The sequence below is a fragment of the Melospiza melodia genome, chromosome 1 (assembly GCF_035770615.1).
Source record: "Melospiza melodia melodia isolate bMelMel2 chromosome 1, bMelMel2.pri, whole genome shotgun sequence".
NCBI lineage: Eukaryota > Metazoa > Chordata > Aves > Passeriformes > Passerellidae > Melospiza > Melospiza melodia.
In genome coordinates, this window is record NC_086194.1 from 114,678,731 (window position 1) to 114,706,717 (window position 27,987).

General features: G+C 41.2%; 1 protein-coding gene across 2 annotated transcripts in view; it reads left to right on the forward strand.

The window, feature by feature from the left end:
- The window catches only part of ZNF516 (zinc finger protein 516), a 101,753-nt gene that overhangs the window by 37,261 nt on the left and 36,505 nt on the right, over positions 1–27,987 (forward strand). For both annotated transcript variants that reach the window (XM_063165120.1, XM_063165124.1), the window contains exon 2: positions 5,765–7,783. In XM_063165120.1, the coding sequence (XP_063021190.1) occupies positions 5,887–7,783 (1,897 nt within the window). In that variant the 5' untranslated portion in view covers positions 5,765–5,886. The remainder of the gene's footprint in view (positions 1–5,764; positions 7,784–27,987) is intronic.

Here is a 27,987-nt window from a genome sequence, read left to right on the forward strand (position 1 = left end):
AATTTCTTGTTTGTTTTTCCAGAAGCTTTTTATTTTTCTTTTTTAGTGCTGTGTCAATTTTGGCAGGCTTCAACAGACTTCAGGAGGTCTGTTGTCCAGATTGCTACTTCTGATAACTGAATGCATTTGGAAAATTTGCCAGTCTTCTGCAACTGGCTTGGGATTTTTTGATAGGTTTTTACTGGGTTAGTTTGGGTTACTCTCAAAAAATCCATTTAGAACTATGCTGCCTTTACCTTTGTAGTCTGTGCAGTGCCAGAATTTCCTGCAAATTCAGGTATAGGCTTACTGTTTAAAGATAAGCATGTTCTTCTGTGCTCTGATGTAGTCTATGGTCCATAGTCTGGTGATATGGTTATGAGAGGCATTTGGGTAGGACTGGTGTGTAGATAAGGATGGCAGGATTGAGCCGTGAGTCAGGGCGATGGACTGATGAGCCCATGGGATGTGGCTGTTCACAAGAAGCCATGTCCCCTCACAAAGTGAGGAGGAAGAGCAAGGTGGTGTGTGTGGAGGACAGAGTCTGTAGCCCAGGGAGAAGACATGGAGCAGGGAAAGGTCTCTGTGGTTCAGTGAGCTCCAGGGCTGGTGGGGCAGCTGCACAATGTTGTGCCTTTTGTCCCCTCTCTCCTGCACTTCGCTCTCGTCTGGCGTCTTTGCCCTGAATGGCAGAGCCTGTTTGGCTCTGAGCGAGCTGAGCCTTCTCAAATGAGCAGAGAGCCTCTCTCTGCTCCAGGTCGCTGTTCTTCAAAAACACAGCTTCCTCAAATTCACTTACATATTCACATCCTGTGTCCTATCATTTCATCATCTAGAAGGAATTTCAGTAAGATATTTTTCAACATGATCATGTCTCCCAAAATTTTTTTTTTTTTGTTTTTGTTTTTTTTTTTTAAAGTCCTTGCTGCTCTTGGCAGAGGAACATGGTGGTGTGATTGCAGTGTGTGTTCAAACCTCTTGGAGATTAGAAGAGCGATTATTTCTCTGGTGCATTTATCTCTCAGATGGGACTTGAAATACACCCAGACTGAAAGCAGTTTGTTTTAAAAGATACACTCTGCTATTTCAGTAGGTCTGTGTGGCTTCCCAAATTGTATTTTCTTCTTTATTATTTACTGAAGAGTTTTGCCTTCTTACCACTATATATCATGCAATATGATTTTAAAAATCATATTTAATTGAGGAGAAATTTAAAAGAAATACATACTTTGCTTGTTCTGTGTTGGAACACGAATAATTTTCTGTGTTTTTCTCTGTCTGCACTGCACAGCATATTTGTATGTAAGAAATTAATTTGTAATTACTTTTCTGATGTAGTATCTTTTGAATTCTTTTTGTCTTAATTTATTTCCCCCCCCCTAGTTTTCCTGTGTTGTTTATTTTTGATTTCTCTTTTTATTTATTGTTTTCCAAGAGGCACAGAAGGTCCTTAGGAGGCTGTGTCTTTCCTTTGAGGACCTGTGGGCAGTCCTCAATACCTGATCCTCTTCCAGAGTATGGAGGTGGGATGAAGAGAAGAGTAATGTGTATTTCAGAGTGTTCCTGTGTTGTACAAAGTGCTCTTTGCCTGTATTTCTGCTCATTGCTAGGCTAAATGAGGGTCTTGCAGGAGTTGTGAGGGTGATGCAGCCGTGCACCGGGGTACCTGCTGAGCTGCCAGCAGGGACAGGCTACCACAGCCTCACTGGGAAAGCCATGGGTGGTGGTGGGAGAGATGCTGGGGCTCTGTGCTGAGAGCAGGTCACTTTGGTCAAATGTGCTTTCTGAGAGGAAACAACTCTGTCCAAGTTAGTTTTAGAAACCAAAGGAGTTTTGACGCCTAAATGTTCGAAATAGAGTAGATTCTGACAAGTACTTGCTTTAAATGTGTGGGAAAGCTTGTTTTCCCTTCGGGGGCACCAGGGGAATATGACAAAGTTTGTTTTTATTTGTTCCCATGTGTGTCAAGGCAAAGAATCTGGTGAGGCAATGGTGCAAGAAGAAACCTTATTACTAAAATATTTGGCTGTGCAAAGGCATTTATTTCTCAGCACACCACCCCTCATAGTTTTCAGTCTTTGTTCATTTTTCTTTTCCATCTTGCTTTATATACCAAACTTGTGTGTAAACAGTGATGATAAGTGTATTTAAAGGGGCTGAAAATGCCTCATGGATACTGGCTAGCTGCTTCCTACATGAACTGAGCTGCTGATTCCTAGTTCAACAAAATAAACTGAATCTAGTTCCTCTGCCCCTTAGAGTATCACAGCTCCCCCAGGTAGCTGGATGGCATTTGGTGTAGACTGCAGTGCCACAAAATATTTTTGAAGACTGTATATTAATTTTTGGTTTACATTCACTTGTGTTTTCTTATGGCTTGCCTCTCTGCTGGTGGGGGTTTCTGTGCTGTGACAGTCTGGGAGGAATCTGCAGGCTGGGTGTGACTGTGCTGTGGATTCTGTGTGATGAGCCAGTGCTGTGGAACTGCAGGGTGAGCTTGGACCAAAGCAGCGGAGGGCTGCTGCTTATCACCTGAAACACTTTCAGTAACCTGAGGGTAGCTGGAGGTGGCTGCATTCCATGTGTGCTGATAGAGAATTATTTCAGAATACTTTAAAATTTGGAATTATTTCAAAATACAACATTTTTTAGCATCACATCAGCTGAAAGAAGCAAAGATAATGATGGCAAAATTTTACTTCTCATGAAACAGTAACTGGTGTTGTTTGATTTACCAGTTGTCTTCTATCCATTGTGCCATCTTAATTGTTTAAAATAAAACATTTACTTTAATCTTTAAAGTAAAAATTATTAAGACAATGTTATTTTCTATTGTTAGAATTTTTTACAGGTGATCTTTCCCTTATTTTGTATGTTCAGTCTTCTAAATTGAAGCTTTTTTTCAAAGTTGTAATTTATTTACCGCTTTCCAATGAACCAGCTTTGCTGTTCTGCAGACAGACCCCTCTGGAAGAATTACTTCTAAGTAGCCACTCAAATTATATGAAGAGGGAGAAGTGAGTTGTTTATAACCTCCATGTGCTGTGTAAAGCAAGCTCAGATTGGGTGAACACCCTTCATCCCCCTAGAATTTTGTCTGTGGAATATCAGACTTGAAATGTTGGGAGTCTTACATGTGCATGAATTGGAACAATTCAAGTCTAGGGATACTTTATTTCAACTTCTAAGTCACAGATTACAGTGCATTGGGCAAGATTAACTAATAAAGATGAAAAAAATTCTCAGAATATTTTTGTGAAGACAGTAACACTTCCATTAAGTATTTTAGATTAATGAAATTATTCAGTAGTTTTTAAGTCTGACATTTTTCCCCCTCAGGCCTAATTTAATACAGGACTAGGGGGATCTCCTGTGAGCGGCTAATACCCTTCTTATAAGTAATGCTTTCTTCATAGCCTCATTTTCATAACTAAGTTTCATTAATGAAAATGCTATAAATAATTAAAGTGAAATATGTCAAGACTAAGCCCAGGGAATTTGTGGCCAAGTAAACAAAGGGACTCCGAAGCTTTGGATCTACATGTGCTTGGACTGCTGCGTACAGCATTCTTGTCTAAGCTTGGCTCTTAAAGCTCTTTTGAACTTTCAGACAGGAAACACTGCAGAAAGTTGAGTTAAAATGGGCCCTACATTTTAAAATTAAAAAAAAGTTGTTAGTCTAAAAATCAGCCTGCCAATAGAAGCAATATCCTCACTGATGTAAACTGTAGAAAATTAAGAATGTAGAAAAAATATATAAAATACATGGAAAAAATTTGTTCCCAAAGCTTTATATTTTTTTTTTCTGAACTGGTGTGGAACATTTCAGAAGAAGCTGTTTACTTGCATTTAGCATAGTATACTTGAACCTGGTGTTTCTTTTTATGATTTAATGACTTTTAGGTTAAATCTTTGGTTGTAAGACAATATAGGTTGTCACTTGGCAGTTTTAGGTTGTGGGTCAGATAAATAAGATGTTACTCAAAGTTGTTTCTTCCACCGATGGGCAATATAAACTTGTATTTTCTGTGTGGTGTGTTTGTTCCTTCTGGTGCAGCCACAATTTCAGTGGCTGACATCCTTTATTCACCCAGGAAGTTTCTTCTGAGGCTGTCTCTGTTTGATTTTAAATGACTAATTTCAAAGATTAGTTTAGATTCTGTAGTTTGTAAACTTCCTGCTCATATGGACTGCTAAATTTGAGATACCTATTTTTTTTTTTTGAATAAAAAAAAATGTTTCATTCAAGAAATGAAATTGCTTTTGTAACTCATCCCTTAAATGTTATTGCCAGCTCTCTGAGGAAAAGGTAGTTTGGGTTTGATGCTGTTTGAGAACTCCCTAACATGCTGAATAGATACTAGATATGCAGAAAATCCAGCCCAAAAATGAATGCCTTGTAGCAAATAAGAGGGCTAGATCAAATTAAATGTGATAAATTCTTCTGTAGCCCGTAACTGAAATGAGCATTGCGACAGTCTTGCTTTTTGTTTAGCTCCTGCTCGTGATGTGGTTAGACTGCTTATTGACGTATTGGAGAGACTCAGAGGTGAATACAGTGAGAAATCTTAAAATTTGCAGCTGTAGATCTGTAGCTCTTTCCTGAGTCATAGATGTCAAGTGATGGATGTGGGAATATATGGTCTCATTAGTGCTCTGCATATTTTTAGCTACATTTTAAGAAGCTGATGTTTTCTTAATGTGGCACTAGATCAGTTCTCTTCATTAGAGAATGCTGTGTTCTTTGATCTTAGTCATGTGGTGTTTGTAGTCCTTAATGAGGGTAGCAGAGGGGGCAGATTTTGTTTTACAGTGTAGTAATTGGAAAAGAAACAGCCTATGTGGATTTTGATCATTGTTTTTTGCTGTATACAAGGTGCTGGTGTGTTTCATCTTGCACTAAGATAATGACCTTTGCATTTATTCATGAAGAGATACAAAAATATTTAAACTTCTATTAATCTGCTATGTTAATCAGAGTTTTTTTTCTTGTTTTGTTTATAGTTAAAATTCTGTTTCATTGAGGTGGGTGGTGGTGTCATTTCCTGTGTGTCATGTTGACATAAATCACTCACATTTGAGGTAATTTGATAGCTACATTATCACTTTGCTTTGTTAGTTTGAGACTGAAATTTATACTTGGAGGGTCTTTTTAGTTCACTGTCCGGCAGGAAATAACTTTTAGTTTTCATGAGTGCTTTGTCAGGCTCTGCTTTTTTGTTTGCTCTGTAATCAAAGTACTGAGCGTGCTCAGCCTTTGCGCCTTTCTGTGCCTGCCACTTCAAGCACAGCCGAGCTGTCTGAGACACAAAGTAATGCAGTTGCCAGCAGGAATATGATACTTACTAAAGTCTCTAGGAAAGCCTTTTATCTTTGGCAAGTAAGTATTTTACATGAAATTACACATGATGGTAAAGCCACAGATTTAAAGTGTAATAACCCCCACAAGAAATGTTTTCCTCATTTAAGGTGTATTTTTAGCCACTTCTGCCTGGTTTTAAAACAAAAAATATTTTTAAAGTTTGCACTTCGTTCAAGACACTGATGTCAGCGTATGGAAATGAGTATTTGCTCTTTTATGGATTTTACTTATTTAGTAATTATGCTTGTCATTGAAGTCTAGAATATCAGCAGAAAGAGAAACTAGTGCCTTTTGGTGCAATAGATTGTCATATGGTGCGCTTCTGAGTGCCGAGTGAGTGGTGGGGCTGTTGAATTCAAAGCATGAACAGGTTTGAATATATTTAAGAATCTGTACATTTGTGTGATTTTGTTCTTGTTTCAGGTGATCTGTGCCTTGTGCTTACAAAGCACGCAGAAATAAATTGGTGCTGTGGACTCTGTGGAGCGGCTGAAGGAAGCATTACCCCGAGGATGAAGCAATAGAGCCCCTCTCTGCAGAACCGCATGATTGAGAACGCGGTCCAGCCCTGCTCTGCTGCCGGACATGCTTCTGTCCTCCTGCCCCGCTTACCCCCTGCTGCAGTGATACAGATGGATCGTGGCAGAGAGGCAGAAATGGAGTTACGGAGATCCTCCAGCCCTGGCAAGCTAAGCAAGAACGACGTGGATGCTGACAAGACCATGTGCCACAGCTGCTGCATCTGCGGTAAAAGTTTCCCTTTTCAGAGCTCCCTGTCGCAGCACATGAGGAAGCACACAGGTGAGAAGCCCTACAAATGCCCTTACTGTGATCACAGAGCTTCCCAAAAGGGCAACCTGAAGATTCACATCCGCAGTCACAGGACAGGCACTTTAAGTCAGGGGCACGAGGCAGAGATGGGAGAGGCACAGCTGGGGGAGATGGGCGTTTCTGAGGGCCTTGGCGGGTGCACCAGCCCCACTAAAAGTACGTCTGCCTGCAACAAGATCTTGAACGGTACCACTCAGGTTGATAGCAGCAAGATCTTGTTGAGAAGCAGCAAGAAGGAGGTCACAGAGATGGCACCAGCTGAGGAGGATGACAAGCTGACCTCTTACCAGTGCACCTTCTGCAAAAACAAATTTGAAGGGAAGAAGGACCTGGAGCAGCACCTGCACCAAGTCCACAAACCATTCAAGTGCAGGCTGTGCAGCTACATGACCCTGAGGGAGGAGACGCTGTTAAACCACATAGAGAAAGACCATATAACAGCTCAGGTCCCCAATGGGGAGACCTACACCGAGAACTGCAAGAGCGAGCTGAATGTGGGCGAGTTCCCATGCGAAGTCTGTGGTCAGACCTTTAGTCAAACCTGGTTCCTGAAAGCTCACATGAAAAAGCATAGGGGGTCATTTGATCACGGGTGCCATATTTGTGGCAGGAGATTCAAGGAGCCCTGGTTTCTCAAAAACCACATGAAGTCGCATGGCCCCAGGTCTGGGAGCAAAAACAAACCAAAAAATGATTTGGAGCTGATTGCCACTATCAATGATGTGATACAAGAGGAGACAATTGTGACCGGCCTGTCTCTGTATGAAGTTTGCACCAAGTGTGGAAATCTGTTTACAAATATGGAAAGCCTGAAAGTGCATAATGCTGTTCACTACCGTGTGCAGCCGGGCAGCACCGGGGATAAAGCTGAAGGCTTGACTGATGGGAGCCTTGGCTCCTCGGTAACCAAGCAGTTTTTCTTGCAGTGTCTCAATCTACGGCCATCTGTAGGGCTGGATAGAGTTACGAGAGGACAGCCTGGGAAAAGAGTAGCTGAGCTGGATCCGGTCAGTAGCTACCAAGCTTGGCAGCTGGCCACCAAAGGAAAAGTAGTAGAGCCCTCAGAGTATGTGAAGTATGTGGGATGGGATGAGGCCCTGGCAGATGCAGACGTGACTTACGACAAGGATAAGAGGGAGTATATCCTTGTCAACCAGGAGAAGCGCAAGCGAGACCAGGACTCACCCAGCAACCCCAAGAAGAAGAGCTGCACCGGTGGGCGCCCGGAGAAAGCCAGCAGTGTCCCAGCGGGGGAGAGCTGCCCGCCTGCCCCCGGGGATCTGGACTATCGCCCTGCCTCGCGGCAGAGCCGCCGGGGCGCCCAGAACAAGTCCACGGAGTGCTTTGAGTGCGGGAAGATCTTCCGCACCTACCACCAAATGGTGCTGCACTCGCGGGTGCACCGCAAGGAGCGCAGGAGCTGCAGCGAGGGCGGGACGGCCGCCCAGCCCGACCGCTACGGCTCCAGCAGCGAGGAAGGGGACTCGGGCTCCGTCAGCGGGCCCAGCACCCCCGGCTCTGCATCCGCCCCGGAGGACTCGGCCACCTCTGGCTTGGGAGAGGAGGGCGCTGAGGAGAGCTCGGAGGAGGGAGCGGCCAATCCCTTGCTAGGTAAGACCGCTCCCAGCTTTGCCCCAGTAATTGTTGCTGGTCCCTGTGTCTCCTGGTCTGGGACACAGCGATGACCACAGGGAGAAACAGGTGAAAGCATGTGAGAGGTCTCAGAGACCCTGTGTGCGCCGCATGTCTCAGTGCGGCAGCTCCTCTCTGGTGCAGGTGATAAAAGCGAGATGATGTTTTTGTAATGTGCCGGTGAGCTTGTATTTTGATGAAGGGCACCTGAGAAGTATTTTAGTTGCCTACAGCAACACTGTAGGATATTCAGGATAGCCCCCTGGATGTCCTGGGGGCTGCTTTTCCACAATTCATGGCTGTCCTGTTCTGCCTGCAGTGTACAGGTGTGGCCTGCGTAGCGTAGCCCCAAAGCACATAAACTTGTTAAAACGCCAGCGTGAGAGGAGTCTCTCTCCTCTTCTCCGCTTCACTTCCCAAATTGTGTTTATAACTCCAAAGGCTATAATTAATCTCTCTGGATTAAAGCGGTCCTTTGAGCCCAATGCTACTAAATGGAACAAATTATTCTCCAAATAGCAGCAAAGTAAATATTTAAAAGAACACCATTAAGCACTTTCGTATCTTTTTTTTTAATCCTTTATTTTTGTTGTTCACCATGCTTTGTTTATAATACCCTTTTAGAAATGTGAGATTAACCATTCTTTCCTTACTAGCCCTTCTGCTGGTTTTTGTTTGTTTTCTGTTTGGTGAACAAAAACGGTTTCCTCTCATTTTCATTCCTTTTGTTGCGAAGAACATAGTTAACTATAGAGTTAAACTCATTTTCAAGACCATCGTGGATGAAGTAATCTGCAGTATTGTGGAAGAGAGTGGGTTTATTCAATTACCTTGCTTTTTCAGGATATTATATAATGTTGCCTTTTCTCCTGGCTTCAGACCCCACAGCAACAGAGAGACATTTACCAGAATTGTGAATTGTTACACACTTTTCGTAATTTTTTGAAGCAATGGTGAATATATTCAAATTAATCCAAGAACATCAATTTTTGCTTTTGTTTTTTCACCTTTTCATAAAAAAACCTCTCCAGAAAGTCCAGTGACAAGCTAGATTCCTACAGATTCTTAAATATTTGCAGTATGATTACTTGCAAGTTTAAAAGACTCAGAATTTGGCTTTCCTATGTGCTGTTGGATTCTTGAACTATTCTATTTGGGTGCATGCCTACTTTGTGTGCAAGTCCATCAGCTGCCACCTGAGATACTTTGGTTCAGCTGACACAAGGTGTGGTGCTAAAACTGCAGCTTTGTCTAGAGTTAAATGAGGCTGCCATGTTGCACCAGTGAAATGTACAGTGCTGCAATCAGAACTGCTGGGATGGAAAACCATTTCTCTGGACATGGGCTAAAAATACTGCAACACCTCTTTGTATGATGTTCAAAGAGGAAAACTGTTCTTATATGTTCTCCATATTTTATTTCCAACAAGAGGAGTTTTCTCATATCTTTGCCTCTTTTGCTTCTTGCCTCAGCTCAGGCTTTGAGCCCTTGCTGCAGGACTGAAAGGGGAGAGCTAGTCACACAGCACTTTGCTCTCATAGGAACTAAAGTTACTGGCTTAACTGATGCCAGCAACTGGAAACTCACTTCCTTGGGTATCAAATTGATCCTCGTTTGCTTTAACTGTAAAGAAGCAGCAAACTGATGGGTCTGAATAAAGGCACATTTTGGAAAAGGGATGTATTTGCAATGATGGGCTGGGAGGGTGGCTGCGGCATTTTATATTTGCTAATATCACAGCTGAAGAGCTAATCAAGTATTTAATTGGCTAATGAGAAATGTTTCAGTGCAAGAGAAATGCTGCCTATTACTAGAGGTTATTTAATTCAAATCACTGTCTTAATGAAGGGAATATTTTTTTAACAAATTATAGGGTTTTTTAATTTGAAAGAAAGTTTAAGGTTTTTTTGCTTATTTGTTTTGTTATGTATAAAAGGAGTTTTCATAGGCAAATGTTCAGGACTAAAGTTTCCCAATTTTATCATGTTGGTATGGAGGTTTATTAGCACTGCCCTGGTATTGTGTTCTAAGGAACTGTAGTCCTTCTGTCCAGCAAGCTGTAAGATTAATTTTATTCTTTTGCAGATTCTGCTGTAACTCAAGATGGTTTTTTTTCCCCTCCCCTATGAACAATGACTTAAGGTGTATGGAATATAGGCCAGATTCTGCCCTGGTGTATGTACCTGCAAAAATGAGGTGTTCTGGTGTGGCCTTGAAGCACGTTTTGTCCTAGAACTGCTGTAGTTTGCTATCCTTTGCTGCAGCTTTTTTTAGTTACTCTTCCAGGTGAAGATTTTCCATCAGGAATAGAGCTCCAGCCCCATGGACAGGCTTCCTCCCCAGTGGAGGCTGACAAGCAGGGCTCTCAGTTCGTGCTCCAGAAATTATTTCTACAGCATTATTTTTACTTGGGCTGTAATCAGGAAAATCTTGTGCTACTCAGAAGGTTTTACCATATCTGTTGGGTTTTTTTTGTTTTTTTTTTACTTTCCTATCTTTACTCTCTGTTTCCCCCTTTCATACATTACTGTGTTATCCTGTGTCAGAAAAGGGCCTTGGGACTGCCAAGTGTAGAATGCTGTGGCCTTGACTCAGCTGAAAGTATTTCTTTGTGCATTTAATTCTTAATAATCTGAGGAGTGCTGTTGACGCACAGGGTCTTGCAGCAGGGAAGCTGGTGGGGCACCTCTGTGGTCACTTAGGGCTGAGGGTGGCAGGAGCCGGGATTATTGACAGGGCTCACTGGGAGAAGAGCAAGAATTGGGCTTGAGAGGCTCCAGGGCAGGCACTCCTTTTAACAGGAATTTGCCCCTGCTGCCTTTGTTGAGTAACATCATGATTTCTCAGGCACTGGGCTGTAGTGTTGCAAACCCAGTTTATCAGCTGCTGGGCTGACTACAAAGTGTGCTTTATCTGGTTGGAGGGAGGGTAACTGAGTTTTGTAGGGTTACACATAGTGTACTGTGTGATACCCGTCATGCAGAGATCACACGTGAAGTCTTTGTGTGACAGCCATGTGGGAAGAGGTGGCTCAGAGCGCTGTTTCCTTGAGACCAGACTTTGGGTGTTTTTGAGGTATTCCTGCCCCAGATGATTCTTCATTTTTATTTATCATTCAAGCCACTTGCAAAACTGTACCTGAATGTTTGCTGAGTTGCATCCAAAGCTGTGTGAACCATCTGTAGATTGTTGCGCCCCTCTTTCCCAAATTGAGGTTTTTGGCTGGGTCTTTTTAATGATTTTCATTTTCCCTGAGAAGAGCCCCAGAGATATGACTGAGAGAGTAGTGAGGGATTATATATGTGTTGATAAAAGTGAAAGGAAAACACTGTTTTTATAATCTTTCATCTTCTCACCTAAAATGTAGTTTTAGATATATGAAAGTAATTTGGTAGTTAGTGTTTTTAAGGCATTGAGCCCCTTCATTGCCATGGTGGTTTTAGCAGCAAAGGTGTTTGGGTTTGTTACATTGGGCTATATGTCAGTCCTGAAATGAAGAAGGAAGAAGAATTTTTGCGGCTGTGACTGCTGTTGGCTGGTGGAAAGATGAGTAAAAGAAGTGAAAATAATTTAAATACCTCTTGGTTCTTGGCAAGCATGGAGTAAAAGCACAGACCTGAGGTAGCCCAGCCAGTGAGGAAGTGCCATACAGGTGGTGCTTCTTCTGGTATGTCATTGTCAGTCTGGGCTGGAAGTAAATGTTAAAATTTATCTAGGAGGGGAAAACAAAGAAAATAAAAGAAAAGAAGAAAAGAGAAGGACTATTATATAGGAATAAAGGAGAGGAATGATGTTTCTAGCGTGGCCGTGTCAAGGAAGGACATCAGGGAAAGGAGAGGATGTATCAGCTTGGAATGCTGCTTCCAGTAAAAACCATCCTGTGTATTCTATTTCCTTTATCTCCTGCCTCTACTCTCCCTTCTCTTTGTCTTTTTTTCCCCTTCTGTTGGACTGCTCTGATTTTTTGAAGTGTTTTAAGGAGAGACTGATTCACCCGTATTGCGCACATGGCTGCGAGTGAGGGCTGTTGTGCTGGGCCCCGAATCAATGCTGCTTTCAGCCCGAGGAGCTCGTGACCTGACTGAGGTGGGCACAGGACTCTGCAGAATGTGAAAAAACTCAAACAGTGAATAAAAACCAGCGGTGTGTGGCTGTGCTTGGTTTACATCAGGCATCACTGGCCGTGTGGTGGGACCTGCTTAGAACATGAGCACCGTGGAGGAGTGGGATGAGATGGGAGTAAGGTGCAGGTGGAGAGAAACGAGAGTGGGGGAAGGTGGAGAGAAGCACGGCTTTGGTGAAGGAAGCTGAGCCGGTGATGAGGTTTCAGGAGAACTGAGGGGCTCAAGAGAGGTGTGCAGTAGCATTGGAGTTTAGACCCTCCAAGGCAGTGCCAGCATTGATGGCTTGCACTGAAGCTCTAAAGGCTTATGATGTGCTGTGCTCAGGTGGGTCACTCCATGAGGATTTCCATGTGAAAACCAGGTTTGTTACATTTCAAAAACTCTTAGAAGAGCATGGCCAGAGACTGATTTAGTATCTTTTTTTTAGTAAACTGAAGAGACAGCTGCCTATGAATTGCTTACAGGTTATACAGTCTTGGGGATGTAACACATACCATTTATCCCAGGCCTGTTACATGAAAATCCTATATATAAACTGGAATGCTTGAATAGAAACATAACATTGGCAAGTTCTGAGAAAGAAGTATAGGAGAGATTTATGAAGCATAAATTTGGACTTTGTTTTGCTCACATATGAATTATAACAAGTCCAGGAGCTGGAAGTTTATTGAAAAATGCATCTTTTCAGAAATCTTTTCATGTAAAATAATTCAAAAGTAAAAGTTGTTTAGAGTTGCTTTAATATTTTAGTAAAGCAGCAAGGCTGTAATTTTTGGGAGGAAAGCAACAATAAGAATAAGGCAGCTAAGCAAATGAAATTAGAAAAATAAAAATGTATAGTAATTCCAGAGAACAGAGCTAGTTCTAGTAAATGTTTTCTGTTGCTAGCACGAGTGTATGGAACAGCTGCCAGTATCCAGTACCAGGACTTCATTGTTCTTACATGAAAAAGTGTTTCTCTGTGTGCAAGGGGAGGTCTCTCCACTATGTAAAAATCAAACATTTTTATTACATATCTTGGTTAATTGCACTTCATATGCTTCTCATGCCAGACTCTCAGTGTAAATCCCACAGTATCGTGCTGCTAAGGGCAGTGCTCTTGGGGCTTTTTACACCAAATGAGATCTTGTTCTATATGTACAGTCTTAAGTATGTTTAAGTTATTTAACATATTTAGTTTCCTGAAGGAGCATATAACAAACTGGAAAATGTTTCAGTGCTGGACAATTGGTAGCTATTGCCCCAGGCTTCCAAGAAATAAGGCAGTTTCAAGGAGGAACAGTGTCTCAGAACTGTGAAGATAACAGTCTTATGCTGTGATTCACCAGTTAATTTGGGCATTGCTGAGGGGTGCTTGTTGGAATATAAAACCCTTTCAGCTTTACAACTCAAACTAGTTGTTGGGATTCTTAATTCCAGTGAGATCAATGAAACTCTGGGACTTGGAATTACAAGCAAATTGATGCTTCAAATCATAGAGGAAGTTGGGCAGAAGCAAAAACCTGTGCTAGCAGTAAGAGATCCATTAGATGTTGGTTGGGGCTTAGCAGAGTTCAGCTGTTCCTTAAAGCAGATTTGGACTAGATCCATTACCTAGTTTGTTACCTAGTTTGAACACATCTAATAATACTGTTTAGAAATGTCTCTTTCCTATCTGCCTTGTTGTAATGCAATGTAATGGACTGTAGTGATAGTCCAGTCGTGATGCTTGTTAGCAAAGTCGTGTGCAGTGTGGTACTTTCTCATGATCTGAGGTTTCTCTGCAAAACACTGCAGGTTGAACCATCATTTTTGACCAGTACAGGTCATATCTCCTCTGTATATCACCACAGCAGCACTTGTTGCTTTTTCCTCCTCTTTGGACTCTTGTACTCTCCTCCAGACTGCAGATGGTATCTCCTGTGTGAGTATACACATTCCTGTGGTGTTGCCCTCAGCAGTATTTTTTTATTCTATTTGTCTTTGACTGTGGGTTGATCTTAATGGGAATACCTGCCCAGGAAAGAGAACAAAATAGAAATTATGCTGATTGTCCCAAGAAAATGGATAGCAAGAAAAATTCTGACAGCTAGGATCAATGCAGTGTGTACTGAGAGGAGAGGAGGAGAGAAAAGCCATGGGACATCTAGGAAGTGGTTGAAACCCTCTCTTGCCAGGTGCACCTCACACACATGAAGTTGCTTGCTCATTCTGTATTTTAGGCTGATGGTGGGAGCTATGCTTCATCAAATCCATGCAGGAAGTGTTTGGTTGGAATAGGGCAGCAGTGTTTGGCATAAAGCAGTCTGTACCCTTTAATGCTGTCCATTAACCTGACACCATACTGACTAAGGAACATGCAAAGATTGCCCTGTAGGAATCTTAGGTAAATTCCACTGTGTTCCTAATGACCACACTTTGCTCTGCATTACCAGGCCTGTTTTACCCAGTCCTATGTAATGTGGGTGGCCAGCAAGGGTGTTAAACAGCAATTCAAGTTCCTCTTGAAATGGGGCATGGTGATGAGGAACAGAAAACCCACAGTCAGCTCAAGTCAGAACTAAGGATTGTTGGCTGAGCTTGGGATACTTCAGTGGACTGATGGCTTGTCATGACAGAGATTGCCTTTATTGCTGCTCAGAGACAATTTCTTATGCAGTGTTTTGAAGTTATTAGACCAGCTGTAGCACTACTTTTATTCCTTGTAAACATTTCTGTGAGGGTGTTAAGTGCTGAAGAACTTTGTGCATGTCAAAGATACTTCTGCTGTATTTAGCTTTAATTGTTAGTGTTCCTTTTTGCAGGTTACCATATGCAATTCCAAGTGACACAGTGAGATAGAAGTATTATTTAGGCAGTTTATTGTAGCTGTGCTTCTGTGATATAAGCAAAAACACAGCTCAGCTTGGAAGAAAAATTGTACAAGCTGCTAAGAGGGAGATAGGTTTACCCAACCTTTATTTTATCTCTTAGGAAGCAAGGAAATGTGGTTTCTTAAAGGTAGGTCATAGTAGGATAAGCTTTGCCCTGAAGCTTATAGAAAATGCCCAAGATTATTTCTTCATGCTACTACTTTCACAGTTTTTAGAAATGCTGTCCCAAGAGCTGCCTCAAAGGATTGCTTATGTCTCTGTTTATTCCTTCCTGAGCTGTCGGTCACCATTCCACACTTACCACAGAGTAGCATTAAAAAAAATATTTCCAAGGGTGTGGAAAGGTATTGGCCATCTTGGTTTCAGTCTGTGCATTCAAAAATACTCCTTTATGTTGAAGTCAGTTGCACAGGGATTCCAGTGTTGATACTGGGCTTTTAGCTCTTCTTCAGTAACTGTGATAAATGTCTTCATATAGGGATGTGCACTTGGAAATCCTGCTGCACAGAACCTCAGTTTTAACAAATCCCTCACTTCTTGACACCTGCTCTGACCTTGCTGCCTTGTAAACGTCAGTTTAGCATCTCTGGTAACTCTTTGTACTGGATGTTTCTATTACATCAAACTGTAGTGTGTGAAATACTGCTTTGTGACATTTACAGTCAAAAGATCACATTGTGTAGTGCTTTTATTTTCAAGCAGAGGCAGTTTCTGGTCAGTGAGTGAGGAGTGCCATCCCCCAGCTAGTAAAACAAGATTCAGATGATGAAAATTGTGATGGTTTTAATCTGATTCCCAAATACTTTGGTAGCTCCATGACTGTGCTTAGTGGGATTCTGCTGATCTGTAAATGACTGCTAACGAGGGGCTTGTATAAATGTCTTTATTGTTAAATCTTTTTGTGGTTCTTAACGTTATGGTTCACAGTTTGCCCTCGATCCAGAGTCAGATTTTCTTTTTTAGTGCATTAAGTTTGGCAGTAGGTACTCTCAGTGGATGGGATGGGCTGAATTCTGCAGGAGCTGAAATGCTGGGGAGTCCCAGGGCTGCACAGGATATAAAAGTAATGTGTGGTTGGGCCTAGCCTTGGTAGATAATTTGTTTTCTGCAGGTGTGTTTTACAAATACAAGTTTTACTAGGTCTCACTTGACTTCACTTTATTACTTTCTAACCCAGTAGTCTCGTTGAGGCACTGGATTACTTTACTGTGAAAAGGCCTGACTGTGGTACCAGTTGTACCAGTAAAAGTCAAGAGCAACTTTGCCTGCAGTTAAGGGAACCCTTTGTGATGGGAGCATTGATAGCTTTTCTTATTCTCAGTTTTCTTTTCATTGTCTACAAGATTTATCATCAGCAAGCCTGTAGTTTTTAGGGACATGAAAAGCATATAGTGAATTTTATTGAAACTGTGGAGGAAAGCATTGAGTTTAGTGTTACAATTTTCAGTGCCTTGGGCCTTGAAGGAGACTTTTGGATCCTTGTGCTTGGTGTGTGATTGCTACTGTCCCATATCTTCTAAGTGACAGGTAGGCATTATTTTCAGTGCCGTGAATGGATTTGTAAATGTGTAGGGAACTTACTTTCATGGTGAATTTGTTTTTCTTGTTTATAGACAGCATGGATTTGGACTGGAAAATTGCAGAATACTTTGGCCCTGATACAGCAATAGTTATAACTGCTGGCTTGATTTTAAGCACAGAGCAGTGAGATTGGAATCATTGTAAACTGCTTTGTTGAACCACTTGGCACCTAATGGCCTAAGATTAGAGAAGAATAGGGAAATCTTTCTTTTCTCTAATCAATGCCAGTGTAAATTGCATATCCTGAAATGCGTCGTAGCATGCAAACTTCACAGGGGATAAGTCTAGGGGAGGAGCAAGTCTCAGAATTGTCTTTTGTGGATACTCTGTTGATGGCTTGGTTATGCTCTTGTAATGCTGAGGGCAAAAATCCAACCCTTCATCCTTTTAAAGTAGGATCTCTATTGAGAAAGTGTCCATGTGAAAGGCAAAAGTACTCGCTCAAGTGATGATTATTGTGACTTTGATAGGGGTGCTTACTTAACATGGAATTAGAGCACTGAGATACTCATCCTTGTACAGGACCCAGGGGGAAAGATTTGCCCTCCTGCTTTCAGAAATTTGTTTTCCAGGTTAGTAATCTCAAACCTCAGTTATGACTTCATTATCTCTGTTACTTCAAATAACTAAAAAGGAATTAGCCATTAAAATTATTGTTTCTGTCACATCACAAGTATAAAGCTAAAAAGTTTAGTTTTATTTGGGAGCAAGAAGTTAGGATTTACTCCAAGTCAGATCTCTTCTCTTTTTTTTTTTTTTTTTTAATACAGGATGCAAAATCACAGATTTTATTTATTTATTTATTTAAAGACTAAATTTAGGGTTAGCTTGTAATGTAAGGCACTCCCAAACCTTGTGTTTCTTTGAGATAACAAATTCATCAGGCAGTTGAAGGCATCAGCTACACCTAACAGCACTTCAGAGGTGTGTGTTATCTTAGGATAGCATATGTCTTGTGATGTCTTACTGCTTAAATAGCATTTGAGGCAAGCTGTTGTCAGCAAAACCTAAATATTTGTCGGGGGGAGAAAAAAGCATAACCACAAGGGAAATATATGGGTTCTTTGGGAAGTGTGAACCTCAGGTCTAAAGGGCTAAAGGGCTTTTTTCTTTCTTTTTTTTTTTTTTTTTTTTTTCTCTTCCCTCTATCCTGTGAAGCATTTTCTAGGTGTTTTGACAGTAGAGATCTTTCACCAGTGTCATGGTGGTGAAGGACTGAATGCAGTGACTCAGGATGATAATGGACTATAAAAGACTTCATCTCTTCCTGTGCCTGCTGTACCCCAAGGTAGTGGAGCAGATGCTGTGTTTCCTTGTTGCCTTTTGCATGTTTTGGTAGGTGTGTAGCACTACTGAACCAAGGGTCTGATCAGTTTTCTGTGATTTAGCCTTTATTCAGTAGGTAGTAAAGCCTTTTTTTTTTTTTTTTGCTAGATAAGGAAGCAAACAGATCTGTCTCTTCCCTTAAAAGAGAATTCAGGAAGTACAGCTTACACTGCACATGGAACATATTAATCCTAAACCCCTTATAATACTTTGCAGAAGTTTCTTGTCCTTGCACATATCTGTATCCACATGCACAGCAATTTCCCAGAAATGTCTTAACCTTAAGTACTGTTGATGCCTGGAGAAGGCTTAAAAAGTACCCAAACACAGAATGACAAGTAAAGTTGTAACAGGAAAAAATTAATCTTTACTTGGTTTGTTCTGGGACAACAAAATGGGTACGCATAAGTGAGGATCACTTACTTGCTACTGTAATGCTAAATATATTAGACAAGGAAGCCTCAATGCTGTTATTTTTGTGGAAGTAGGGAGTGTTGTACTTTTTTTAGTTTAATGCACACAGACATGACACATTAGTTACAATTCAAACATAATAATATAATTTTGCAAGTTATTAGGATTTTTTATCTTAGGTGTTATCAATATGCAAATGTCTAATAGTAAGGCTTATATTGGAAATGAAATGCTATTAATTCATAATGAAGTTTTTATGTGCCAAGAAGAATTTTCTGCTATACTGACATTTCTTGGTCAATTATATTAGAGCAAGATTGTGTTTAAAAAAAAAAATGTATCTTAGCATATATTCAGTAAGTTGAAATACTGACTTCACTCAACCAGGGCATCATGGAAAGTACTCTTCATAAAGTATTTACTCAAATTCCAGTTCTGCAACTTTCTTTGAGGCCTATAAAAGCCAAAAGGAAAGAAACCTGATGCCTAGGGAAGAAAGAAAGGTTGGAAAGGGCCAAAACCGTAATGTAATTAAGAAGTCCATCAAGCAGAAAAAGGTTTGAGAAAGACACAAAATTCTGAAGGTGTATGGGTTTATGTAACAAGTATAGATAAATAGATCTACATGGTAAAGGTATGATGTGTTACTATTAGAGCTGCATCCAGATGATGTAAACAGCTTCTTCTGGAAGCTCATTGATAGTTCCAAGCAGGTCTCTGTTGCTGACAGCTCTCCTGAGATCCCTGTTGTTGTGGGGAGTGAGAGCCATGCTAAAGCACAAGCCAGAAATGTGGTTTTCTGCAGTAACTGCCCTGTCTGTGAATTTGCTTTCTGACATGCACATGTTTGATCTGATGCATGATATCAAGGTTATCTCATGTCATATACACTGTAGGATTACCAATCCATATTTCTTCTGTTGAGGGTCCCAGCTGGGAGCCAAAGTGCCATTTTATGATGTATCCCGGTGTTGCTGTGGGCAAACCAGGCACTCAGGCTGGTGCTGCCAAGAGCTGGGTGATGGATGGGACCTGGCTGGGGATATTTTCCTTTGTATTTTCCTCTGATGTGTTTGTGACCTGGAGGAAGTGATAGAGGAGTTTGTATTGAAGGGTCTGGATTTCAGGCGCTTGTCAGCTGCAAACCATAGGCAGTTCATGTAGGAGTGGGGAGCCCGAGGAGCAGCCTTGGAAAAGAGCTGAATCAATGGCACAAGGAAGTAAGCTGGAGGTAAAAGCATGCTGTGTTTGCATAAATGGTGTCACAGTGCTGGCTTCCTAGTGGGAGGAGGTCCATAAGGATAGCCAAGGCCTGGAGCAGCACGTGCCAGGGAGGTTGGCACGCTGTGGGAACTCATCCTGTGTGGGCACAGCTGGCATTTGGGAACAGAGTATTGTTTGAAGGAAGGAAATGAGTGACCATGGAGAAAAAGTGGAGCATCAAAGAGGGAGGTGTCGTAACTCAGTGTCATCCTGCTCATGTTTGGAGTGAATTGGGGAAGGAGGACACACAGTGCTACAACCCCGCAAAATCAGTCCCAGCACCTGAAGGTGTGCACAGCAGCAGAGCAGGTGAAAGAAAAGCAGATAAAAGTTTCTTTCAGGGTCCTGAAAACAATGGAAATGGAAAAGGGAAGAAGTGATAGGGAAACCTACAATGAGGGATTCCATTTTGATATGTTGCATCTTAGTGTTTCACCCGGCAAATCATAAGGATAATGATGTTCCCTTGCACTTATTCATCTGAGTGCTTGAGTGGCAGGAGATAATTGTTATATTTGGAGAAAAACTTAGAAAGGAAACATTTGTACCTCTATATCTATTTCACTTTCCTGCTGTGTGGGGAAAAGGATTAAAAGTATTTTTATCAAAAATGTTATGGAATGAAAGATTCAAAAAGATGAAGTGCTGGACTATGAAAACATGATTACTTAAAACTGGTGTGACCAGACCTCTTAGCTTAAATGTAGCATGTCATTTCAAAGGCACTAAAGCCAGATGGATAACTTGCCCCAGATGTTTAGATTCAGTGGAGCAATCGCACGTGGTGTTTTGAACAAAGTTGCCTATATCCTCATAATGGTATTTTGTGAATAATACTGTAATTTCAGACACCTTTCTTTGTCTGTATTCTTTACATTAATAAATTGGCACCCATGGCAAGCGCAGTGTTTGTCAAAGTAGCTTCAAAATCTTAATGTGTTGCTTTCTTGTTACAGTGACTTGAAATACTTGCTTTGTTTCTTTAATGAAATTAACAGCTTGTTGAGAGCTAAGGTTGCATGTTGGATTCATAATCAGTTTTGTTTATGCAGAATATTTTATTTTCTGTATTTCTTTCAATTTGGGGGGCATTTATATATTAACAGAATTTCCATTAACTCCTGCTGTTTATTCTTTACCCTTAAGCTACAGCCCTTTGTTGTAGCATCACAGTGTTGACCTTGGAACCAATTAGTGTGCATAACATTCAGAGGATGATGAAGCTTACTCTGCAGCTATTGTTTTCCAGTAGTCCTGGTGTACCTAATTCTTGCAGTGCAATAGGATAACTCTGTTTAAGAACTTTGTTGTACTACCTGGCCAAAACCAATAGTCAAAGCAATAAAAAATAGCCTCCTTTGCCAGTCTCTTGTTTTACAGTCCCAAGAGCACAGCTGGGAAAGCTGCAGTGTTCTTCCTGCATTTGGAGAGTCGGGATGTTCTCCATTAGTTTTGATGTCTGTCACTTCCCTGGAAGTGAGTGCATGTGTAAATGTGATACAGATGTTGTATGAAAGCTTAATTTTTGTGCCTCTCTTTACTTTAGGCTTTGGCGCTTCTCTGTTTTGGCGCCCACCCTCCCACCCCAAAAGGCTTTTCCTGAGAAGAGAAGGGAAACTGTTTTCCCATTCCTCTCTTACTCAAGAGTTAATTGTATTCTGCACTGTGACTACACCTCAGCAAAAGCTGAATGGAGAAACAAGACTCTTGACAAAAAGGCGGAAGTTTTTAGGCGAGCTTAGATTTTCCCTTCTTCCTTAGGACTTAGAAGTCCTTACTGATTTCAGCCAAAGGAGGAAATCCCACCCTGAGGTTACGTTTCATCCATGGGCTTTGTTTCTGAGAGAGCCTAAATCTTCACGTTTGGTTGCAGGTTGTTGACAGCCAACTTGGTTAAGTTGTCACAGGTGCAACTGTAAGCAGGCAGCAGGAACTGAGGAAACACGGGTAATCCCACTTAGGAAATCCCCTAGTAGCCTGGTGCTCCCTTGAAGCAGAACACCAGAAATACAGTTAGTGGCAGTTAGGGGAAAAAAAGGAAGAAAATAAATCCTTGCTCATGAATCAAAATTAAAGCAATATGCACTTCTCTAATTTCTGGGGTTACCACGTTATCACTGCTCTTCTGACAGCATTCTTCTCTCTGGACTCCTGAAAACAAAGAAGAAACTGCTTGATCATTTTCTTTAACTAATAGTGTACTCTGGTTCTGGGGTGCCAGATAGGCAGTCAGACTGGATGAACCCATTTAATTTTATTCTGCTGTACTTTTTTGTGCTGTATTTATTTCTGTGAGTGCCTTTTTGCCCGTTGAGTTTTCATGCTTTCACAATCACCAGTGTAATCTCTTCCCTCTTTATTTGCACCCCCCAATACAGCAAAATGAAACAAGCCATTTTTTCAATATGTCTGAAACCCAACTTCTTTATATTAGATAAGCAATAACAATAATAGTCTCATAATTTTGATCAATAACTGTTGCATAGATTTTTTTATTATTTTTATTATTGTTATTTTTAGTTACCTGAATCACGAGCTAATGTGATTGTCAAAATCTGGTTCTAAACTAACATGGCTTGTGACCTATGTTTGTGGAAGCAAATTAATTGAGCAGATCCGAGACAATTTTGGTGTTTGTTGTTTTTAGGGTTTTTTTTCCCAGAAGAGGAACTTCCTGTCTCTTTCGAGAAAAATGGTCAGCTTTTCTAGGGAGGAAGAAGTATGTGAAATGCATTATTTCATATGTCATTTAAACCAAAAAAAACACAGCGACCTCATCTTGTTTATCAACTTCTGCTGGTCAAAAATACTTGGTTTTAAATTTAATTTTTTCTTGTATCTTTTTAGGACATGGCTTCCAGTTTCACAGAATTATATATATGGGGTTTTTTCTGTTAGAAAGAGGCAGAGTCACAATGTCGCAGAATCATTTTCAAGTGGAAAGCTTGGCAAAGTCCCCAGGGGAAAAGTAAAAGAGAACTTAAAACAGGGATCAAAACAGAGAATTAAGGAGTAGATAATGGTATATATGAGAACTGTGAAAGTGTTAATGACCAAAATCTTCCAGAAGGATTTCCCACTGTGTATTAGCATTTTCAAGCATACAGCTGTGTCTAATTACCTAAAACTGATGCTCAGTGCAATTAATGCTGCATCTGAGGAGCCAGGTAACAGGGCAGCCGACCATCTATGGGAACAAATAACCCAATATCTGTGCAATATGGGCATATAAAAGCACGAGGAGCATATTCAGATGTTCACAGACCTTTGCAGGCCCAGCTCCTGAGCCAGTGCCATTTCCTGCCCTCAGACTGGACACAGATGCATGGAAGGCAAGTGAAAAAGAGCAAAGAGAAAGCCAGTCAGTCAGGAGCATAGTATCTAAAGTTCAGGGAAAACATTTCTAGATTCTGTTTCAAGCCATAAATAAAAATAATCCAGCAAATAGTTACTGCAAAAATAGAAGCAATCTGACTTTTTAAAATTTCTGAACAGCTGATATCATGACCCTGGATTCTTTGTTATTTATGGAAATCTGTTACTTGCCAGACTGTGAAAATGGCTGCCTGCTTGTATATATATTATTTTTAATTGCTTATAAGCCAGCAGCCACATTTTCACTAAAAGCTTAATAAAATATGAAAGATGGTAAAGACAGCCTCTCTTTATTAATACCTAGATATGAAACTATTTCAATACTTTAAACATTCAAATAATTTGTGTGAAACAAAAAGGCTGGAAAAGCTTTCCCAAATAAATTATTGTCATCAAAGCTTCTTTCCATATAAGGCTCATATTTCATCTCCAGGCCTAGCTAAAAAGAACAGAAATACATGATCATCACATAATTAATAAATTACTCCCTTCTGATGGTGTAGTAATTTTACTAGGCTTTCTTTAAAGTGCAGTTAGTTATTTTCCTACATTATGAAGTTTGTTAATATCTTGTAGTTTGCTCAGCTGTTGTAAGGCAAAACTAATCTTAATAACTGATTTGCTAAATGCTGCTGTTTGTATTTGCCTGTCCATATCAAGTATTGCATGGGCATTTTAACTAGCTGAGAAATTATGGGGAAGCAAAGAGTTAAGTGAGTGATGAATTAGTTGTTTGCTATCAAATCTGTTTCCCTCTGTCTTGTTTTCACCTCACCCTGCCTCCATACAACCGCTCAGCCAATTCAGCTGTAAATTTCTCAGTGGAAACTATGCAGTCTCCTCAAGTGCCCTGTTTCCAAACCAGTGTTTCAAACCAAATTCCAGACTTGCCTGGAAGTCTGTATTCATAAGCCTTGGGAGTGGAATAGCTGAGAGTCTGACCCATCAAAAGCAACCACTGACTGTATGTGTGAAAGGTCTCTACAGCCTGACCACTACACACAAGCTGTTGAACAAGAGCTTGGTGTGAGAAAAATATTTTGGAGTGAAGATGGGAGTGGGACTGGGTTTTGCCATTTACAGGAAGCATGGGAGAGGAGGCACTCCTGGTGTGTTCAGGCAAGGATGTTTGTTTCTGGTTGAAATATGGCTCCACTGAGTTGGTGCAAAGGATGAGTGGCAGGTTGTAAAAAGTCCAGTACAAAACCAGTATCACTGATCTTTGAGTCTGCAAGTCCGAAGCACGCAGCCTCCAAGAGTCAGTCAAAATAAACAAAATTTATCTCTGGGTAAGAAAAGGTGGAGGTTTGCCTTCTTCAGGCTGGTTTCCTAACAGGCTGAGTTGGGGAGAGGATGGCTTTTGGCAAGGAAAGCTTGAGTTTGTCAAAAATACTGTAGCATCTTTTTGCTTCTGTCAGACAGAAGCCTAAGAACTGTGCTGTCTACAGAATATGTACTACTACTTTGCCAAAGCCCAAACAGGTTTTTTGACAATCCTTATGCTTCCAGTATACCCTGACCTGCCTTATATGCAAAGTGTGCCTTAAGGCTGGTGTCTAGACAGAGCCTTGCATTTCAGCAAAGGGAATTAAAAGTAGGCTCTGATATTCGTCCATTTGCAGAGAAAATTGTACTTTGGCTACCTGCCTCTTAATTTATTGGAAAAAATGTTAATTTTTTGTTGATTCCTAGGATGTGCAAAGCTAGGGAAGGCATTTCAGGTGTTGCTTGTCAGGATGTAACTATATCATGGCTGTTTCAAATGCCACTGCTGAACTGCTGTTGTAAAGATTAAAAAGTGGGGCTGCTGACAATCCTATTCCATATCTCAGGTGTCATTGTTGTAAAGGATTATTCTGCCCTTACAAACCATACAAAGGCAGCTCAGTGAGCTTGACCTTAAAGCTAAAATGAAATTATGATCTGTTCTGCACCCTGCAGGATGGACTGGGAGAGTCAGGATGGTGATTCTTCAGTTCAGTCATGGTGAATTGCAAGTAAACAAACAAGGCACTAGTTAGTAGGACTGTTTGTAGTTAGTAGATGCTTATTTGGTATATTAACCTTGCTCCAAATTTCCAAGGTGTGCTGCCATTTGCTACCATTGGAATTGATACAGTCATGGAGTAAGTTACTTGGGTAATGTCTGTGTCAGGGTGTAGGTCATGTTGCAACTCTTAGTTCCTCAAACACCCAGTGTATTCAGAAATATAGCTATTCCTGGTTTATTATTTACTCATTTTAAAAGTAACATCAAAACTTTGTTCTATTAACAAAGGTTTTTTACTCTGATTTTAGTTCAGAGTCACTTTGTCAGGATGAGACATAATGGGTGCTCAGTGCAAACAACCTAAGGGAGTGTGAGGCAAATGCACTTTTCAGTCTTGAACTCAAACACTCTTAAAGCTTCTCAACTTTTTAAGAGATTTAAGATTGAAACCTCAAGTTCAGATTTGCCTTATGGATTTTATTCTTGGCAATAAATTGTACAAAATAGGTATATAGGTGTATATATGAAATGCTGTTTTGCTGATTCACAGAATAGTGTTTTAGGTCTCAGAAAAATTCAGCTTTTGCTTTTCAGATCTTTTGCATTCCCTTATAACTGCTTGCATCATTGAAAATAGTTCCCTGTAAGTGCCCCTCTATCCTTCATCTGCAGTGCTCTACTGTTGGTGAACAGCAGGTTTAGAGTTTTGACTAATAGGCTGGGACTCAGATGGATGACCTCTATCAATTATTCATGATAGATCTGAGTAGCCATTGTATAACACTGACAACATTCATACCTTTCTACTGTAATATGAACTGTAAACGATACAGTGATTGATAGACTACAGATGACCCTTGGTCATTTTTATTAATTCCTGTTGCTCAGTTCTGTAACCTGTTTTTCATTGCTTAAGATATGGAGCTACTGTGTTTTTTAAAACTCCAGCTGGCCAGAGCTCTAGGAGAGGCTCTGAATTAACTGGTTTTTATATTTATGTTCTTCGGACTAGTTCTCTTTCTTTAGAGGTTACCAGTTGTAGCATCGAGGATTTCAGTGGGATCACAGCAGGCTTCTTGTACATATTTAGAATAATATTAGATGAATGAAATAAAACATGGTTGGGGGATTCTGTGCTGTGCCTGATGGTGAGTAGAAGTGAGTAGAGCTGTGGGAAGGGGAGTTGTCAGCAAGAGCAGAGAAAGAAATGTCACTTGCCCTTTGCTCGTGGACTGCTTCTGTTTGCCTTGTAGGTTAGTGCAAAAAGAAGGTCAAAACAGTATAAGGGTTGAGGTGTTTTGCTTCTTAACTGCTGCATAAGGGAGTTCCATTGTATAATCCTACATTACACATACTGTGCTGTGATGAGCCTCAGATGCAAATTTAGCATTGAGAATAAGCTGAAGTTTCAAGAGCATTTAAATCAGTTTACTCAGAGTCTTACTGGAGAAGTGTTTTCTGAACTCCAGAATGAGAAAAGGCTCCTGAATTTGTAATTTCTTTTGCTTATGGAGTACATTGCATATGAGCACAGTAATTTGTGTTTTTGCAGATTTGTTTGAGAAGAGCTGTAGGTAAAGATCTGTAAAAACAGTTCTGCATTTAAATATGCTGCTTACCAGGAGTTCAGAGAAAGGGCCTGATTAGAAGGTAAGAACACAGTTGAGTGAGATTTGGGAGAAATCAACACTATCTCCTGTGCTGGAAGACAGAAGGGGATGGAGAGGACTCCTGGTTTGTGACAGCATCCAGAAGTAACCCAGAACTGGAAGACAAGCAAGAAATACCTGTTTCACAGGAGGCTTAGATGCACTCTGTGTTTCAGGTTCTGCCAGCAGAGTTGTCTGTGTTAGATGTGTTAGGCTTAGAGCAGTGTTGCCCCCTGAGCCCTGTGGGTCTGGTGAAAGGGGACCTCAGACGCAGATGCAGCAATACCAGCCAAGTGACACTTCCAGCTGTCTTTGTGTAGAGAAAGGGCTATAACAACACAAATAGCAGTCTTGCCACAGTGTCTCCATCCATGCTGACAGTCCTGTGGATGTCTGGTTTTGGCTGCTGGCACGGATGTAACCTTGGTACTCTTGGTGTCAGGATCCCTGCATTGACCGCCCCTAAGATCTGTGAGCCAGGGCTGCTTAGTGAGGGATGACAGGAGTGGTGGCGACTTGCTCTGTAGTGGCAGCTACATACACCACGATTTCCTTGCAGGTGAGGGTGCTCTTGTACTTGGGGTTTGAGCAAGGGGAGGAACAAGAAGTGCTTGCAAACTCTGCCACTTGTGCTCGCAAGTTTGCTTCAGTCACAGGCATTAAACCAGAAACTCTCTTCCCTTCAGCTTCATTCCAGGGAAAGAGCCGTGGCAGGCTATTGCTTTATGCATTGCAGGCACTCAGGAGACTGCACCTGGTGTGTTAGGTTACCAAGCAGACCTGCTGGCACATCTGAATCGTGATCTGTGTGTCTGGCCTCCCCCAGCAGCCCTAGAGTGTCAGGCACCTTTCCCCAGGGAGCACCAATCCCCTGCTCTTCTCCCTTGTATTTCCTGTGGGTCCTCAGTGTAGCTGAAAGCAGGACTGTTCTCCACTCACCAGTCCACCTTAACAGAGCTTTACTAGCCAACATATTTTGTTGATCAGTGTGATTCCAACTCCGCAGCAATATGTAGACTAACCAGATGGAGGCTTGTACCTCTTGTGATTGTAAAATTAACCAGAATCATTGATAGTTACGAGAGTGATGACGGAGACCCAGGCGCTGTCAGAACAATGTGCTTTGAGGCATGCTTAAATCTGTTAGGACAATATTTCATGTTGCTGCGTGCTCAGCGCACAATTCTACAATACAGCGAGGCGCGTACGCCTTGCTCAGCTCCGAGGGTGGATAAAGGATGAAAATTATTCACTACTGAATTTGACTCAGCAAAGAAGGTGCAGGTTCCTCTCCATTCAGAGGCATAGCCAAGAAATTTTAGTTAAAGGTCTGTGTGACTGGATTTTTGGGTTTTGTTTATTTTTTTAATAGTCCTAACTAGGATTTTCTGTCTGAATAAAGCAGTTTTTTAATTGGAACCTAGTGTGAGAACTTCCAGGGAATCAGTGAGAAATTTGTAAGAAACAGCTGGAAATAACAGTGGAGAAGGCAGTGCCATCTCTATTCTCTTCCTGCCACACAGCCACAGGCGTACTGTAGTTCCCTGTTCATTTACATCAGTGACTAAAGGACCTATTTAAATGAATGAAGTTAATGAATTAATAAATG